Genomic DNA, 19,751 nt, shown 5'->3' on the forward strand with positions numbered 1-19,751 from the left:
TTGTGAACTAGATTTTCTCAGTGTATAAGACTTAAATCAAAACAAAAATCTTTCACCTAAGATTAGATATTTGTTTCTTTCTGATACTGAATCAAGTCTTGAAACAACTTTCCTGGTTTTTCTTGTTACTTTTAGGTAAGAAAAATACCTTTATCTGAGTTACAGTTAATAAACATTTGCATGTATCTCACACACTAAAACAAGTCCTGTCTTGGGCATGTAGAAATCCGTGATTTCTAGTTTGGATCTTCTCCTCCTCAACTCAGGCCTGCTGAACAGGGGAAATGAAGTGGGCCAGAAGCAGAAGTAGGTTCTCTCCTAAGAGGGGCAGATCTGGGTGAAAATAGCAGCCATCTTACAAATCTATATAATTAAAAGTTACAAATAAGATGAACAAATATTTAAAACATTTCCAAACATATGGAAGTCTGGGTTCAAATTTAGAACTCTCAGACATCTCAGGGTTCCATAAAATAAAGTGGGGACTGTGGGAGAAAAAATTCTCATCTCACACTTCTTTAAACATACTCCAACCCAAATATCTAAGCTCTGCCTCCTCCATACAGAAAACTGCAGCCCCAGGTTTTGTCACCAAGATGAGCATTGTAGACACTAATGTCATGGTCATCCATGGAGGACAGACATGGAGAAGAGGCCCATGCAGGACCTGGACCTATTTTCAGCATCGTTTGAGCAGAATATTCTGGCATCAGGAATTCCTTGAGAATTGTCTAGAAGAGACCACAGATCTCTAAATGAGTATGACCCCCTATACCTGCAAACGCCTAGCCCCATAGAAGAGATGATGCTAGAGGAAGCCAAAGAAAAGTCTCCAATGTGAGACTCAGGGCAGAGTTCCCTCCAGGGAGTAACTTAGGAAGAAACTGGGAAGGAAGTTATGGACTCACTCTTTTAAACCCATCTAGTCCTCTTCAAGACAATAGCAGTATTTTGATGTGTTCTATATCAGAGTAGATGAAATGAAAGATCTTGCTTGGTGGTTGGGTTGAAAGATAGTATTGGTAACCCCTTGGATTAAGAAGATATACAACTGTGTGCTTTTCTTCTCCTGGAAGCAAGTTTAAAGATTCTTGAATGCCATTTTAGCTCTGGGAATTCCTCATCTGTATCTGTCTTCACTCATGGGCCACTCTTTTGGGACACCCCGTACATCCACCATCCACTATCCTTTTGGAGCCCATCCCTCCTAAGATAATATAGCTACTTGGTTTTGAGAGTCCCACATGGCCCACAGAAAATCCATCCACATTCTTTTCTTGCTACATTCTAGAACTTCAGCCCTGTCCCTGAACCTTTTCCTGTCCTTGCTCTGTATCAGCCACAGCTTCTTGTATTCAACCTCTCTAGGCAAGCATTTAATCACCAGTCTATATGTAATTGACCACAAGAAATCATAATAAATAACAAAAGGAAAACTCAGTTTTTAAATTTCATTCTGAACTCTTTGCCATCTTATTTTCCCTTTATTGCTAATTATGTACTTAACATCAATCATAGTTTAAATAAAATATTTGGAGAAAACAAGATGGTTTGCTTTCGAAATCCATCAAAGCCCTCGAATTTGTTTTGAGAACGCTTGAGAAAAGTTGGGCAAGAAATGTGAACTTCAAAGAATGCCTCTACTGTCAAATGACAAAACCACATCATGTCCAAAGTCCCCGAGAAACAGAAAATGACCAGGAGGTTCATTTTAAATATACTCTCTGTGCCATTTGAGAATGGCAGGCCATAAACTACAGCAGATAGATAAGTGGCAATAAATATTTTTCTTCAATTCAACTACTCTGAAGAGAAAAGAAAAATACTATGTTCTCAGATAAAAATATCCTCTACACTCTTACAAGAGTGCACTCAAGAGAATTTTAAATAAGTTTTATTTCTAAAACTCTCAGAGACAAATTAAAATTTATGACCTATTATTAAGAATTAAGCTATTTCAAGGAAAAAAGGCAAGTGTGTGTTTGTTTAGTTTTTAGTATAGAAGACTAGCAGTGGAAATATATACTATATATCATAGATGGCTTCATAAATTTTTAAAAAGGCATCATTAGTCCAGGAACCTATCTAATCAGATTAGCCACTATAACTAAACATTAAAATAAGCCATCCTGAGTCAATTCATTTATAGAATTTAGGGCAAAATTGATTGGAATGTGTGTCATCATTTATAGGAAAAGAAATGCACATGTTAAATTACACAAATACATAATATATACATGTGTGTATATGTGTGTGTGTGTGTGTGTGTGTGTGTGTGGATTCACATTTAATTGGGCTTTACTTAGATGAAGATACAAGAAAAAATGATTATTGGAGCTGAGGTTGTTGGCTCAGTGGTAAAGTGCTTGCCTAGCATATGTAAGGCCCTGGGTTCGATCTTTAGCACCACATAAGATAAATAAATAAAGGTATTGTCTCCATCTACAACTAAAAACAATTTTTTAAAATTGATTATCCATATTGAAAAATATCATCCATACTGTCATCAAAATAATACCTCATCAACTTCAAAATAGATTCCATTGCTTACTCCCTTCAAATATGGCGACTATTTTACATGTAGCTCCTTAGAAACTTGGAATAATTTCCTGCCTCTATAAAGGCTGCCTGGGACTTCTGCAGCTAGCCATAGAGACATAACTTTACTGCTCTGCATACCTTGCTTTGCTATCATAATCAATTCAGAGCCAACTGGGAAGAATTGGGAATATTTATTTATTTTTGATGTATACTATGTTTTTCAACAAATCAGTTGAAAGAGTTTGAAGTAAAATCCCTACATATTAAAATACTCAAAAATAAAAACAGACATCAAAAACTGCAGATTAAAATGGAAGCTATAGGAACCTAGGACAGGATACTTATTAGATTTTAATATTAAGCTTTTTTATGCCAGACAAAATAGCTTTTATAGGTCTCATTCCTAATAACATGGAATATTCCTGTACTTTAAAGTTGATAAATATGTGTGTCATTATGGTTATATTTAGAATTATCTCCAAAGGTTCATGTGTTGGAAGCTTGCTCCCTAGTGTAGCAATGTTCAAAGGTGGGCTTTGGGGACGTGAGTAGATAATGAAGGCTCTTATCTCAAGAATTGATTTAATCCACCGAGGGATTCATAACTGAAGGGATTGTTGGGCTCCTCTACTTGGGGACTATATCTTGTGCCTGCCCCCTTCCTCTCTCCATGCTTGCTGAAAGCTACCATGAGCTGAGCAACTTTCCAACACCACACCCTTCCACCATAATGTTCTGTCTCGTTGCAGTCTATAGCAATGGATCCAGTTGGTTTCAGAGGATGAAAACCTCTGAAACCATGAGCTAGATAAATATTTTCTCTTTTAAGTCTCAGGTATTTTGTCACATTGACAAAGAGGTAATACAATGTGCTACCTTATATTTAGTAAAAATGAAAAAATAGAATCCAGATAACAGATACCCTCACATTGATTCACTCAACAAATATTTATAGTACATTGACCATGTGACAGAAACCTTGCTGAACATAAGGGATCATTTTGTATGTAAAACAGCCATATAACCTGTTCAGTAAGGGCAAGCAAGCCTAGAAGTCTGGTCCAAGAGACCAGAAAATTGCAAAGATTTCCATGTAGTTCACCATTTTTTTCTAGATTTCTATTTTAGTAGTCAAATAATAAGCAAGTATTTACTAAGCCCTACTACTCATTAATTTGTCAAATATATTTTCATTACCTACTATGCACAAACCACAATTCTAGGTTATGATCATGCCTCAAATATGATTCAGGTAGAAATTGCCTTTAAGCTACCTGGGGTGATGAGAAATATACAAATAAATACAATACAAGTTAGAAGGAAATGAATAAGTGTTGTGTAAGGTAGAAATTAGGAGATTCTTTTTGCCTGATGATGAGTGGGAAGAGTAGAAGTGTTCATGGATGATCTGAATCTGACATTATACAAGAGAAGAAGAGAAAGGGCTTTACTAGCACAAAAAGCACAAAATCAAAAGCAGTACCTGGAGAATCACAGAGTGTGGAGGGGGCATGGAAAGTGGCATACATGGGTGAAGCATTTTATATACAAAGGGAGATGTGGAAATAAACTTGGAAAGTTGGGTCAGTGATAGATTTTAGTAAGACATGAGGTTCAGAATATGATATTCATCTGGTGCCTCTAACTATGCCTCTTGCTATGAAAAATGCAAAGGACATAGATTTCATGATTTAAAATATACATGACTGGACAGTTGCAAGATGCTCACATTGAATGTTTCCTGTACACCTTTCTTAAACTGACATATAGGGTCCTAAAAAGAAAACAACTACATACTCAGCACAGCTGTGAGAAGGGGATATATTCAGAGCTGTCTGATATGAGGAAGAATCACCTCTGGTGTTCTCCTTCCACATGCGACTGTGGGTTCAGAAGTGTAGCTCCTCTGCTGCATGCCCCTCTTAGGTGCCGCTAGTCCTGACTTACAATATTGCTCTTGAAGGATTTACCGCCTGGCTGCAAGAATGCAGCTCACAGGAGCCCTCAGTTCACTCTGTGGAGATGCAGCTTCCAGGCATACACAACTGGGAAAAGGCAGCTGAAAATGGACTGAGGGTATACAAAGAAAAGTGACTCCAAGAAAAACAGTATGCTGACTGTACACCACACATGATGGAACAGAGTCGAGCAGCAAGAGTGGCATAGGATGTGTAGATCATCTTGATGGAAAGCATTGCTCATTGCTCCTTCTTCTCTCAGACAAAGGAAGTTGCTTCACAAAGGGCAATATTAACACGTCAACATAGTCACTATCACTGGGGACAACCGTCAGCACTGACTGGATGCTGTAGTTACGTTATGTGTGGGTGATTCTTCCTACTAGTGTGAATTTGTAATAAGACATGCATTTGTGCTGATACAAAGAAACCCTTCATTAGCCTTTAGTCTCACCTCTGCCTCCAACATGCTAACCACTCCTTTAACAATAACTCCCTCAACTTTTCATGTGTATGTCTCAATTTTGTTTTCTGTCCTTTCTTCTTTATATAATGATTGAGCTCTCCCTCTGAGATTTCCACGCCACTCCCACTTCTATCTCTTTTAGGTAATTAAGTTAAATGATATTAAACTCATTTTCAAAATTATCCAACAATTACTTACCTATAATTCGTTATCAACTGGAGTACTCCTGTTACTCCCAAGAACCGTCAATAAGCCAATTAACACTGACTATCTCCAGAAGAAGAAAGGCAATGTACACTGTTCCCAAACTCATTTGGCCCCTTAGGTGCACTACTATTTTATTCCACATTAATTTCATAAGCTCTTAAAGGCACATATTATTTCTTAAAAGTATTTTTGTTGTTTTTGTCTTTCTCAGAGTCTATTACCATGGAAGGTAAAATGTTATCAGATGATACATTAATGGATTTACTGTTTACCAGACTGATGATTCATTCATTCATTTATTTATCAAATATTTATGAGCTGGGTACTTTTAGTCATTTTGAATATAGCAAAACATAAATGAAAAAAGTCTCAGCTATAGAAAGGAAGCTTATTTTCTACAGAGGGAAAAAAACAGTAAGAAATAAATGTATTATGTGGCAGCAGGTGAGAAATTCTAAAATAACGGAAGGTAGAAGAAGGGAAAGCAAAGTGAAGAAGGTGTTACAGAATTCCATTTCATTTGAAGCAGTCAGAAAAGGTACCTCTGGAAATTTATCACTTGAGCCAAGATCTAAGAAGAAAATGAGTACATACTATGGTAATGTGTGTGTGTGTGTGCATGTACAAGGTGTGTGTATCTGTGTGTGTGTGTGCAAGGTGTGTGTGTCTGTGTGTAAGCCAGACTGATATCAGGCTCAGTATGTTTGAGGACAGCAAGGGAACAGAGTGACTACAGTACAAGCATCAGGAGGTAAGGTCAAGAGCAATGGAAAGGAACAGACATGATTTGGTCAATTTCATTTCCCTGTTCCTCCCTTTTCTGTCCCTCTCTCCTTCCTCTCTACCCTCTTCCTGTACTCCACTGGTTGCCCTTCTATTTTCAAGGGTTCCCCTACACACATAGTACCCAGCTCATAAATATTTGATAAATGAATGAATGAATGAATAATCAGTCTGGTAAACAGTTAAGTCCATTAATGTATTATCTGATAACATTTTATGCTACGTGGTAATAGACTCTGAGAAAGACAATAGCAACAAAAATACTTTTTCTCCTTATGTAGGTCTACCTTCTGCATATAAGAGAAAACATTCATCCCTAAACTTTTTGTAGCCTGGCTTCTTTCACTTAGCATTATGTTCTCTAGTTCCATTCATTTAACAGCATATGCCATAAGTTCATTCTTCTTCACAACTGATTATAACTCCATTGTGTATATATAGCACATTTTCTTTATATTTTCATCTGCTTCTAATTTGTGTACGTGTGTGTGTGGGGGGGGTACTGGAAGAGACCATAGGGGTGCTTTACTAATTAATTCTTCCCCAGCCCATTTTATTTTTTATTTTGAGACAGGGACTCCCTAAGTTGCTCAGGCTAATAGTAAACTTGTAATCCTTCAGACACAGCTTCCCAAGTAGCTGTGATTACAGGCATGTGCCACTGTACCCAGCTAGAAGATATTACTTTTTAAATTGAGGCATCTGATGTTCCTATCCTTTATGCCATATAATTAGGTGAGATAAAAATCAGTGTTTATTTTAATGTCAATTTCTTCTGCCATGATTAAAGTATTTTGAAAATCAATAATAGAAAAATAATAAATTTATGAAAATACAGAATTTCTAATTATACAAAACACTTTCATATATTTTAAATTGCCTTGGCATAATTAACTAGAACCTAACTGGGAGAATGGCCCAGTTACTTATATTTGGAAGACAAGGAAAACAGGGCTTCAATCAGCTCTTGTTCAAGTTCATATGACTTGTTAAGAGCATACAAGGAATCAAGGTTCAGGTCCCTTGCATTTCAGTTTTCAATTGTGTTAATAATCACACTTTCATTATCCAAATAAACTAGTAACTTATTTAAAAAATGGCAGAAGTAGTTCCTTTACCACTAAATGGGTTTTTTCGGGTGGTCAGGTTGGTAAATTTTACATTAGAAGTATTCTAGTGCTGCGTAATACTCCATTGTGTATAAATGCCACATTTTTTTTCATCCATTCATCTATTGAAGGGCATCTGGGTTGGTTCCACAGTTTTGCTATTGTGAACTGTGCTGCTATGAACATCGATGTGGCAGTATCCCTGTAGTACGCTCTTTTAAGGTCTTCAGGGAATAGTCCGAGAAGGGCAATAGCTGGGTCAAATGGTGGTTCCATTCCCAGCTTTCCCAGGAATCTCCATACTGCTTTCCAAATTGGCTGCACCAATTTGCAGTCCCACCAGCAATGTACAAGTGTACCCTTTTCCCCACATCCTCGCCAGCACTTGTTGTTGTTTGACTTCATAATGGCTGCCAATCTCACTGGAGTGAGATGGTATCTTAGGGTGGTTTTGATTTGCATTTCTCTGACTGCTAGAGATGGTGAGCATTTTTTCATGTACTTGCTGATTGATTGTATGTCCTCCTCTGAGAAGTATCTGTTCAGGTCTTTGGCCCATTTTTTGATTGGGTTATTTGTTATCTTATTGTCTAATTTTTTGAGTTCTTTGTATACTCTGGATATTAGGGCTCTATCTGAAGTGTGAGGAGTAAAAATTTGTTCCCAGGATGTAGGCTCCCTATTTACCTCTCTTATTGTTTCTCTTGCTGAGAAAAAACTTTTTAGTTTAAGTAAGTCCCATTTGTTGATTCTTGTTATTAACTCTTGTGTTATGGGTGTCCTGTTAAGGAATTTGGAGCCCGACCCCACAATATGTAAATCGGAGCCAACTTTTTCTTCTATCAGACGCAGTATTACACAGCACTAAAAAATGACAAAATCATGGAATTTGCAGGGAAATGGATGGCATTAGAGCAGATTTTGCTAAGTGAAGCTAGCCAATCCCTAAAAAACAAATGCCAAATGTCTTCTTTGATATAATGAGAGCAACTAAGAACAGAGCAGGGAGGAAGAGCAGGAGGAAAAGATTAACATTAAACAGAGACATGAGGTGGGAGGGAAAGGGAGAGAAAAGGGAAATTGCATGGAAATGGAAGGAGACCCTCATTGTTATACAAAATTACATATAAGAGGTTGTGAGGGGAATGGGGGAAAAAAAGGAGAGAAATGAATTACAGTAGATGGGGTAGAGAGAGAAGATGGGAGGGGAGGGGAGGGTGGATAGTAGAGGATAGGAAAGGTAGCAGAATACAACAGTTACTAATATGGCATTATGTAAAAATGTGGATGTGTAACCGATGTGATTTTGCAATCTGTATTTGGGGTAAAAATGGGAGTTCATAATCCACTTGAATCTACTGTATGAAATATGATATGTCAAGAGCTTTGTAATGTTTTGAACAACCAATAAAAAAATTAAAAAATAAATAAATAAATAAAATAAATGATGCTACTATAAACAAAAAAAAAGAAGTATTCTAATTTAAGATGTACCTTAAAAATGACTGAAACCTCTTCACAGCAATGACTAATTTAAAGATGTATATGGTGCCTTAAAATTCTCAAAAAACTTTTAATTAGATTAGGGTGCAATAGTGTTTTGCTCCCTGATAGGCTTCCTGAGCCTCAAATGTCAATTTGAGGTATGAGGAAACTTCTTTGACCATGTTACAAAATAATACCCCTGAATTCCATGTCCCATCCTGATACTTGTTTACAGACCCTAACATTTCTCTGGCAAAATGCCAGGTGACATCCTGACTTGTTACAGACTCTAACACTGATAAACACACATGGATACTAGATATTACATATTAATGCCTTATGTTTTTAAATTAAAACTTTCATTAGTTACATACTCATATTCATTATAAAGAATAATACAAAGAGATCCATGTACACTTTGCCAGTTTTTGCAAAAGTGAATAATAAAAGTATAACCAAAATATTATTGACATTATTAAAAATATGCCAATATTACTCAGATGTAAAGAGTTTTACTTATTTGCATATGTAATTAGTTCTATACAATTTTATCATGTGCATACACTTGTGAATCTATCATAGCAGTATGCTGAACAGTTTCAGCACCACAAAGATACCTCATGTTGCCCTTTCATAAACCACACTCACCTTCCTCCCTTTCTGTAATATCTGGAAACCACTGGAATATTCTCCATTTCTAAAACTTGGTCATCTCAAAAATGTTATAGAAGTGAAGTATTTAGTATACAGCCTCATGAAATTGACTTTTTTTTCTTTTCACTCAGCTGATTTCCTGGAGATTTATCTAAGATTTTATAAGTATCAATAAATAGCCCCTTCCTTTCTATTTTGAGTAACAGGTATGCATGTACCAAAGTTTGATTAAACAATTACCTGTTGAAGGACATCTAGGTCAATTCCAGTTGTAAGCTATTACTAATAAAACTGTTATGGACATCCATGAACAGGTATTTGGGTGAACTTAAACTTTTAGTTTTCTGAGATAAGTGCCCAGGAGTTTAATTGCTTGACTTTATGGTAAAGCAAGTGTTGCTATTTTTTATTATAATTTTTTCCCATTAGAATAAAAGCCCTGAAACAGCAGGGATTTGGTTGTTTTGGTTCAGTGCTGTAATCAACATATAGAACATTGCTTGGTTCAAAGTAGGCATTAATCCATACCTACTGGATAAATAGGCTTCAGATCCATAAAGAGATTTATCCTTGTGTGCACAGACGCTTTCAGAACTAAGGAGAAATGAGTCTGCAAAATAGCTTTGGGGGAAGATGATAGATATAGGGATAAGAGGTATAGACAGGTTGCCTTCTGACCCTAACAAGCCTGGGGCATCTGCTTGAGCCCTGAATGATAGAGCAGCCCCAGCAAGAAGTTTGAGTTCATAAAGAGATTTGTGATGTTCTGAAAATAGCCAACACCAAGGAACACAGTAGGACCCAATGTGGCTAAAATGACTAGACTCCTGCTGCTTCTTCAGACCATGTACATTTTAGCTGGTGAGGTAATCATTAGCTGGGGACAGAGTAGCCTGCCCCTGAGCAGTATGTTCCAGGAGGGGTCAATGGCAGAGCTAAGTACATGACACATATTCGCCAAAAAGCAAGTTCTCAATAAATACTTTCTAAATGTGTGAATATATAATTTCCTGATGTGGCTGGGGGATACTCTAGGAAAGAATGAGGTCCCATGTGAGCTACATGGAAGTTCGGAAGGTAGCAGCAAAGAGCAATGGTGATCAGGAAATCAATGTTAACATCACTGGGAGACTGTGTAAATTCAGATTAATCACATTATTTTTAAAAACTGCTTTTGTGGTTTTATTTGTGTTCCTTTAGAGAATCTTCATAAACCATGAGTGAACCCATTCTGGAAGCTCAGGCGTATTAGTATAAATATGCTCTCTTAATGAGTATAATCTTGTGGCAAATTTTTTAAAAGATATTTCTGTTCAAAGTTTATTATTTTGGAACAACCAGGTTTCTTTTAATAAGTAAAAGGATAAAAATGTTTTTACTATTATCTAAAATAGCCATTTTAAAATATGAGTTTTATCAATATCAGAGTTTGTTTACATATTTGAGTAGTGTTTCTGTGCAAATATCTATTATCTATGTTGTCCAAGACCATGTTCTTTGTTGGCCTCTAGCCAAAAAAGGAAAAGAAGAAAATAAAAATGTTTTGGAACTCTGGCTAATATAGATAGATTAAATAATGATGAATTATAAGAAGAATAAGCTAACAACTTCTTCTGTCTTGATTCTTTCACTTAGTTAGGAATTCTTTCTGTAAGATGATTTGCATGATTTTTAACAAAGGTTAAATGTCACAATTCAATAAGGTTTTGAGAAGCTCATTCTGTGTGAGCTTTTAATTAAGTATACTAAATTTAGTTTCCCTTTGAGTGTATCTCTGCTTATTGGGTTTAGATACTGCAATTCCTCACAAGATGGTTCTAGAACACTGATTTCCAGCTTTGGTTGCACATTAGAATCATCAGGGGAGGTTTTAAAACCCCTAATGCCTAAACCACACCCTGGACCAATTAAAAAACAGACTCTGGGGTAGAAGTCAGCCATTGCTGTTTTTTATAGGTCCCCAGGCAGTTGTAATGTGCAGCCAAGGTTGAGAACCAGAGTTCTAGGAACATTTGTGTCACTTTTACTGGGGGACTTGTTAAATACACCTGGGTCCAAAACTAAGTCTATTAAACTGGAATCTCTGTGGATGAACAAAAGAAATCTGTGTATTTATTTGGACTTCCACATGATTCAATGTTTAGTGAGTTCCAGGACCTCTGGTTTATATACTTAAGGGGCCTCACACTGACCTGCAAAGTCATCAGTGAGCAGGAATATTTCAAATCTCGACCTCAGCTTTTGGGGTTGGAAGCAAGTCTATTTTTAAAGTCTTCTTAGAGATATTTATTTAACCAATGGAGTTATATAGTTTGCATGTGTAAGTAATAACTCCAGGTAAAAGTTTTTACAAAATTTGGAAGTGAATTCTTTGTTAGGACAAATGGACTCTGTAGTGAAAAAGCTAAACTAAAGAAGCCAGGAAGATAAAAATTATTAAAAATTGATTTAAAAATAATAAGAATTATCTTTAATTAGGATGTTAAGAAAAATTTTTATAGAAAAGCATAAAGTTCTCTTTATCCCACAATACAGATTTTTTTTCCTTAAAAATTAAAACATTTTTAAAGGAAAGAAAAATTCACAATCAATAGGAATCAGTATTAGATTGTAAAACATTAGACCATCAGGCATACCTAATTCTTCCAATTTTGTAAAGTATGTTCTGAAACACCTCATGTGACTCTAATGAACATTTTTTAAGCAAGCAGGGTAAAGGGCTATTAACTCCAGTTTTTGCAGACATGTTATTTTAAGCATACAACACAGTAAGCTCCCAGTAAATGTCTATTGCATTGAATCATTGAATGAGAAACCTGTAGCACAGAAGCATTAAATGCCAGCTGACCCTTCATCTATAGATCAAGATAGAGCTGCATCAAAATCCAGGTCTCATTCAGAATCCTGCCCCTTATATTATGCCTCCTCCAGTATAATTAAGATACTTAAGGTTAATGGTCAGTCGTTAAGCCAGTGGTCCTTAAGTTTAGTGTACCTCAAGATCATATGGGTATTTTTAAATCCTAAAGCATTAAATCCAAGGCATTGACCAAAGATTCCAATTCAACATGGTTTAGGTAGACTATGAGTCTTCATATTTAACAAGTATAATGTATCGGAGAAAACACAAAATTGCCAAATATGCAATTAATCCTATTAACAATGATTATTGAAACAGCAAATATCATTATCTAATTCTAAGAAAAGTGGAACATGTAATTTACACAAGTGAAAAAATTCAAGGCCCCAGTAGATTTTTATTTGTTGAATGTATGAATCCATTAATCAATAACATAAATCTAAGACCAAACTGATTTACAGTATTTAGCAGAATAAAGAGGAAAGCCTTAGGTCTGTTTTCCTGACCACCTTTTACAATGAGGAAAAGGGCTAGTGAGAATTTTATCTTTCCTGAGCCAATCTGATCACATGGACCACTTCTTTAAACCATTCCTTTTGCTTATAGGACTTGGTGGGCTCCTAGACCAGCTATTCTTCACCATAAAATAGAAAATGACAATTTGTTCTTGAAGGAAATAATGGCTGTGAAGTTGTGCACTGACTGGGAGGGAAGAATGCATAGAGTCTGCAGTGGGAAGACAGGCAGAGTCCTGGGAATGAAGCAATAGTCCTTCTCTAAGGCATTAGAGTTGTTACTAGGCAACGAAGACAATATGATTACTTCTAGCATGCCCCAAATGCAGCTCCCAGTAGAAAGCTGCCTGCTTACAAATGCCTTTCAAATCTTAACCTCTGGACCATTTTGGTGCTCAATTTATTCTACAATGTATATCCTTAATTTATATACATGCATACAGTGTGTATGTGTGTTTCAAATTATTCTATGGCATTTTCAAAACAAATACAATTTGATAAATCTATATGAGATCCCTAATGATTATTTTAAAATTATTATAGAGTTATAATCTCATGCTATTTTTATTATGACTAATGTTGATGAGTATGTTGAAAAACAGGGACTCTCATTAATTGCCAGCAAGCAGGTAAAATGGTACAGTCCCCATAGGAGGCATTTTGGCAGTCTCTTATAAAACTGAAGGTACCTTCTCAGATATTGCTCTCCTAGGTATTTACCCAAATAAATTGAAGACTTATGTTCACATAAAACCTTGCATGTGAATATTTATAGAAGCTTTATTTATCATTTCCAAAATTTGAAAGTAACCAAGGTACCCTACAAATGGTGAGTAAATTGTGATAAAACCATATAATGAAATATTGTTTAAGTGTAAAAACTAATGAGCTACCAAAGTCCTAGAAAGATAAGGAGGGACCTTAAATGCATGTTGTTCAGTGAAAGCAATCAATGTGAAAAGGTTACATTCTGGGGGATTCTAATTATATGAGTTTCTGGGAAAGGCAAAACTATAGAGACAGTGAAAGATCAATGGCTGTCAAAGGTTGGGGCAGGGGAAGGAAAGTATAAATGGATAGAATACGGGGGTTTTATGTCAATGAACCTATTTTGTGTGATTCTATAATGGAGAACATCTGAGCTTATCTATTTTTAAAATCTCAGGTAATTATAAAATAAAAAAGAAATCAACCTAATGTAAATTATGGGCTTTAGTTAATAATGTTGTATTAATACTTGCTTACAATTGTAATAAATGTATTGCACCAGTTCAATATGTTAATGCTAGGGGAAACTGTGTATGGATGTGAAAGAAAGCTAGATGGGAACACTATATTTCATGCTCAGTTTTTCTATAAACTTTACACTAAAATAAAACTTATACCATTAAAAAATCCAAAAAGCATATGTAGATATTAATTATGGAAATAATTTTCCTAATTTGTAAAACATTGATAACATAGTTGTTAAACTGAAATGATTACCTGTATATTCATCACTGGGTATCATAAAACTTAATTAAGTGTCTAACTATATTCTAGAATATTTAGTGAATATTCTATCACATAGAACTGATTTAGTAAGCATTCCCCCAATGGCTATCTGCAGGATTTTTTTTCTATTCTTTTTCCAAATGAAATATTTATATTAAAATAATACATCTTTAATTTTTAGTAACTTTCAATGAAGTTTTGCCTTTCAAAAACCTTAAACATTTTGCTCTCATCTATTTTATGCAACTGAATTCAACAGTTGCTATCAGTGTAGGATATGATCATACTTAGCTATTCAAAACTTTGTATAGTAGTTCTCAAACTTTCCGATGTGCAAGAGTCACCTGGGGATTGTTATGGAGTGCAGATTCTGATTCAGTTGACTTGAGGTGATGCTTGATAACCTGCATTTCTAAAAATCTCCTAGGGACATTCTGAGTAGCAAGGCTCTAGAGAATATCTCGGTCATGAAACTGTTACCAGTGTGAAAAACAAACCCAAACACATAGCAGTTCTTGCAAGAGATTAAAGAGTTGTATTTCTGTTTCTCCTACAAAAAGATTTCCAGAGCTACCAGCACTTCTAAATCTGCTTCCCCAATATATAATCCTTTTCAATTTCATCTATAAAGAGGAAGGCTTGATAACCTTTGTACAGTGAGTAAGCAACCCATTTAGTCATAATATTTTCCTGGCTCATGTGAACCAAAGGTCATCTATTTCTAGTTCAATTCCTCAATTTATGTGTCTTTGGTCACAGAAAGGTCAAATGACTAGCTCAAGGTCACTTATCCAATAACTTTAAATGTCAGGTCTCAAATCCAGACTTCTGATTCCAAATCCAAATCTAGTCTTCTTCCTTCCATTGACTCTTACAACTAATAATGATGCAATCTACAGAATAGAGGCAGGTGATTTGACAATAAAATTTTAGTTCTGAATTGAATCTCTCAGCCTCAGGTTTTCCACTGCAATGCCTAAAATGAATTTAAGGTCTTGGGGAAGGGGTCAGGTGCAGTAAGGGGAGCAGTTATTTGGTCTCCAAAATAAGCTTTGAAATTTAATGAATTTTCAGTGTGATGCAAGGGTATAAGGCAAAAGACTGGGACATACAAAAGATGGCTTGATTTTTTTTTTTTTTCTGAGTTGCTTAGGGCATCATTAAGTGGCTGAGAGTGACTTTGAACTCGTGATCCTCCTGCCTAAGCCTTCTGAGGTGTTGGGATTATAGGCATTTGCCACCACACCTGGCTGACTTGATATGTTTGATGGAACTTCTAAGTGCTTAAAAACAACTGAAATGAAATGGAACTTCTCAAAATGAAGAAATTTAGGCCTAGAGATAATGAAAATAATTTTGTATCACTGTATAAATATTATTCGTCAGAACTAAGATTTTGAGTTTTCCAATCTCTGGCTTAAGGGCAGGCCCCAACATCATGCTGCCTTCAACAGTAGGTTGGGGAAAAAGAACGAATTAATGTGGAATACATGTGACATTAGGGGTCTATACATGCCTTCCAAATATAATCCATCCAAACTCTAAGGATTTCTTCTAACAGTAAGAATCTGCTTGTATATACTCTCAGTTTCTAAAAAAGGAAATCAGAATAATTTGACCTTACATTTAAGGCCCATGTCTGAACACCAGACAACAGTCCATCGTGAAAATCTGGTTCCAGGTGGGTCTTCAGTGTGTATGTGTACAGGCTACTCTGAACTGAATTGAGGGAGGTGGCCAGATTGTCTCCTCTGGGCACTGCCCTGACACTGTATCTCAAGGCATTGTGATTAAGGATTGCCAATATTCTTTTCATTGGATTAAGTGAATATCTAGGCACCTGGGATGCTGGGCTCCCATCTTCAGAAATTCTACAAACTCTTGGATATGGAAAATGTCCAGAAAAGTACAAGGTGCTCCTAAAGTTTCAGGTTTGGGGGCACTATGCTTGATGCTGTTGGCTGGAACTCGGGCTCTGGCTGACATATCCAGATTTGCCTTACTTATTTTTAAAACCATCACTTAACTGTCGCTCTGATATTCATGGCTCACATAATCCCTCTCTACTCTTCCTACCACATGCTTTTCTCCTCCCTCTAATCAATATCCTGTCCCTTCTTCAATACTCAGCTTGCATGTGACACCCCTATAAAAACTTTCCCTGACAGCTTGCCTGCTGGGATCCTGTGGTAATTTGGAGTCCACACCACTCATTTGACATTTTTGTTCAGTTCTGCTTCTAAGAAGAAATCATCACAGATGAGTTTATTTTGATGAAATTTCCAGGATAAATAAGATTAGAGATAAAAGAAAGAAGTGCAGATGACAGGCTTGTTGACTTTTCAAAGATTTACATGCTAAAATGACAATAAGAAAGAAGGAGAGCCCTATCTTGCAGATAGGGCAGAGTGGACAGTGCTCTTTTCTGGGTATCATCTCTAAACTTAATCACCAGGATAATTCTGGGAAGCTTGAAGAATGTAGCTTTAATGCAAATGTGAAAGGGAGACAAATATCAGTTTGACAGGAACAGGAATATTTTGCAATTATGGTTGAACAATGATGAAAAGGGCAAACCAGGATATTACAAACCCCCCACATCCCTGGAAGGACTGCAACATAGTCAAGTCCTCAGCTGAGGACCTGGTGTATTCAATGGGAGAGAAGCAGCACAACCAAGTGCAAGGGCTCTTTTTGCTGCTCAAACTGCTCAAAGAATCTATGATTCTACCACAAACAAAGAATGGTAATGACTTGTACACTTTAGATCAATAATAATAAAAGCAAAATGACTAGAAATAACATACTGTGCTGACAGTGAATCCCATTAAATCCTCGGGGACATTTACAAACATAGCCTATGAAAGTGTCCCCTCTGTATGCTTCACTTATTTCACAGGTTCCTCCATTATGGCACGGATTAGGAATGCAGGGACCTGAAAGACAGAAAAATATATATTGCCGCATGATGCATATGCTTAAAAGTAGATCAACATTTTGCAATTAACAATTTTATAGAAAAAGTACTTTAGATATTAACATACAGAAAATGTACTGGTTGTGTGAACTCTGAAGACCTGGGTTGGAATTCTGGTTTTACCATATTTTAGTCCATGTCACCTTGAAATTTATTTATTTTCTCTGTTGCCTCAATTTACTCTTGTGTTAAATATTAATATTAATAATATTTATCTCAATGGGTTCTGTTACCAATGAAAAGAGTTCAGGTACATACAAAATATCAATGAAAGTGTTTATCACATATTAAGAACTCAAAAAATATAGCACTAAGTTAATTTTCAAGGCATCTGAATTGTAGAATAGCTTTTGCATATTTAAAAATTAATATCAAATAGTAATTTTTTGAAGTTATGAACACTGAAGAGTTTTTGTCCTCTGTTGTAGAATATGACTGTAACCATAGAGACCAAGAAAAATTTTATAGGCTACTTTTGAATTTAAGGTAGAACATGCCTCTGGAAAAGCATGTTTCTTGCCAACCTAAAAGGGGCAGCTAACCAAAAGTTGCACCTTTGGAGAAAAGAGTCTGATCGTCACTTATGAGCTTTCAGAAAGTAACTTTAACAGAGTGACCAATACCTGTGGTAAGTGACGAGGTTGTGCTCAGATCTCCCTTGGAGAGAACCAGACTGCCAGCAGTGTGGTTAGTTGACAGCAGCCAGGTACTGAACAGTAGGATCTGCTACAGTAGCGTTCATTCCAGGTCACACTCCTTAGTCAATGGCTGAGCACCATGGGGCGTGTCAAGCTGGGCCAGTCCCGCTAACCTAAGACCCTTCAAGTGCACGTTTTGTACTCTGGAGTGCTCCACTAGTGAATCTGAGATTTTCTTTGAACCCTGGGATTCTAAGGGTTTTTCTACGCAAAGCTCTTTCTTTCCTTTTTCTTTCTTCAGAAATGTCAGGGAATGTCACCGTCTGAGTACTTAACCTACCTACTCTTGCTGTCTTTACCCTTTGTCCATTACAGACATTCTCCCTGAGAATTTTTTTCTACTTATTCTGTATTATAGTCTGCTTTCTGGAGAATATTATTTGATGACAGAATCCAGACTCGAGATTTTGAGGAAGGGTAGAGTCTAGTTGAGGAAAGAAAAATTCTCTCTGTGAGATAAGGAAAGACCAAACAACAAAAACAATGTTGTTTTTTTTTCCTACTTTTTTTTTCTTTTTTTTTTTAACTATGGAGACTAGAGCACATTTCAAAGTGAGAAAAAATATCATGTGTATGCATGAATGCATGAAGACAATCCCAATATTATGTATGGTTGTAATGCATCAATAAAAATGTATGGAAAAAAGAGAAAATAAAGTTAAGGTGTACATATTAGCAAAGGAGAGTACATATATAAATATACTGGTGAATTTTACCTTTATGTATATCTATAAAGCATCAATTTCAAAACAACAAATAAATAGAAGAAGACCAGAAGAGCAGAAGAAGGAGAATAGGATGAGAAGGAGGGAAAGGAAGTACTGGACACTGAAACAGAGCAAATTATATGGAATCATGAATGTATGATATGTCAAAATGAACTCAGCTACTATGTATAACTATAATGTACTAATAAAACATGAAAAAAAAATAAAACTAAGTGTCTATGAATGAAAAGTGGATTCCAGAGTCCTAAGGAAGATGCACTGAGAAAAGGAGATAATGCTTTCAATTGAGACAGGAAGGAAGGCACAGGGTTGGACACAAGAGGTCCCAACAGGGAGGACTAGTCAAGGAGTGCAAAAGTGAATGGCTACTTGAATATGGGTCTGTCGAGAGCCAGCCATGAGCTGTGTATGTGAGCTATGCACATTTGAGTATATGAGGGAACTGGACTAACGTTGCTGCTCTGACTGGACTATGTGATGTATGTGTCCTTTTCACTCGCTCTGCCTATGATCCCCACACAGCATCTGAGATGGGTATCACTTTTCAAGATGACAGTCAAACTGCTGACAAGAAGACATCACCAAGCAAGACTCTACCCTCTAAAACCTGACCCTTGGCCCTATTAGAATAAAATGTTCTATTGAACAGCTCTCCCCAATAAAACTGGGATTTGGGATATACTTGCTCTCTCTTTTGCCTGCCTCTCTGGCCTTCCTTGTGAGAGCTGAGGTAGAGGAGCCATCTCTGAACCCCAAAATAGTTACTTTCTGTTTCTGTGTGGTTATTTAGTAGCCAGCCCAATTCACATTCACCTGGAGTGACCTTGACTGATTTAGTTGCATGTCATGACATGGGTCAAAGTCCTTTTTGGAACTTTGGAAAGGAAATGAAATTTATTATTATAATTTTAAGCAATACAATAGGACTTCAACAACAGGTAGCAAGTCCTTAGGAGTTGAGTGACATTGCCCTGCCACTGGAGCAAAACTTCATGACTGTATTCCTTCGGCCAGCAGCTTTATATCTGAAAGTATCTTTGATGATCCATTCCTTTCAGTTTTAACTTGTGTGAAGTTCAATGGCTCTAGAGTCTAACAAAGGTACAGTTAGACTAGGAAACAACATGGCTGGATTATAAAAAAAAAATAGAAATCAAGGGAGCTGTCATTCCCCACCCCCAGCTGTCCCATCTTAATTACAAAGAATGACCAAGTCTAGAGAATTAGCAAAAATACTAAAATTAATAAGTTATATTAGAAATTTTGGTCAAGTATA

At 36.3% G+C, this 19,751-nt stretch overlaps 1 protein-coding gene across 2 annotated transcripts in view; it reads right to left on the minus strand.

The window, feature by feature from the left end:
- Edil3 (EGF like repeats and discoidin domains 3) overlaps positions 1–19,751 on the minus strand; it is a 399,045-nt gene that overhangs the window by 198,886 nt on the left and 180,408 nt on the right. For both annotated transcript variants that reach the window (XM_048800248.1, XM_048800247.1), the window contains one exon: positions 16,880–17,008. In XM_048800248.1, coding sequence (XP_048656205.1) covers positions 16,880–17,008 — 129 coding nt within the window. The remainder of the gene's footprint in view (positions 1–16,879; positions 17,009–19,751) is intronic.

The sequence above is a fragment of the Marmota marmota genome, unplaced genomic scaffold (assembly GCF_001458135.2).
Source record: "Marmota marmota marmota unplaced genomic scaffold, marMar, whole genome shotgun sequence".
NCBI lineage: Eukaryota > Metazoa > Chordata > Mammalia > Rodentia > Sciuridae > Marmota > Marmota marmota.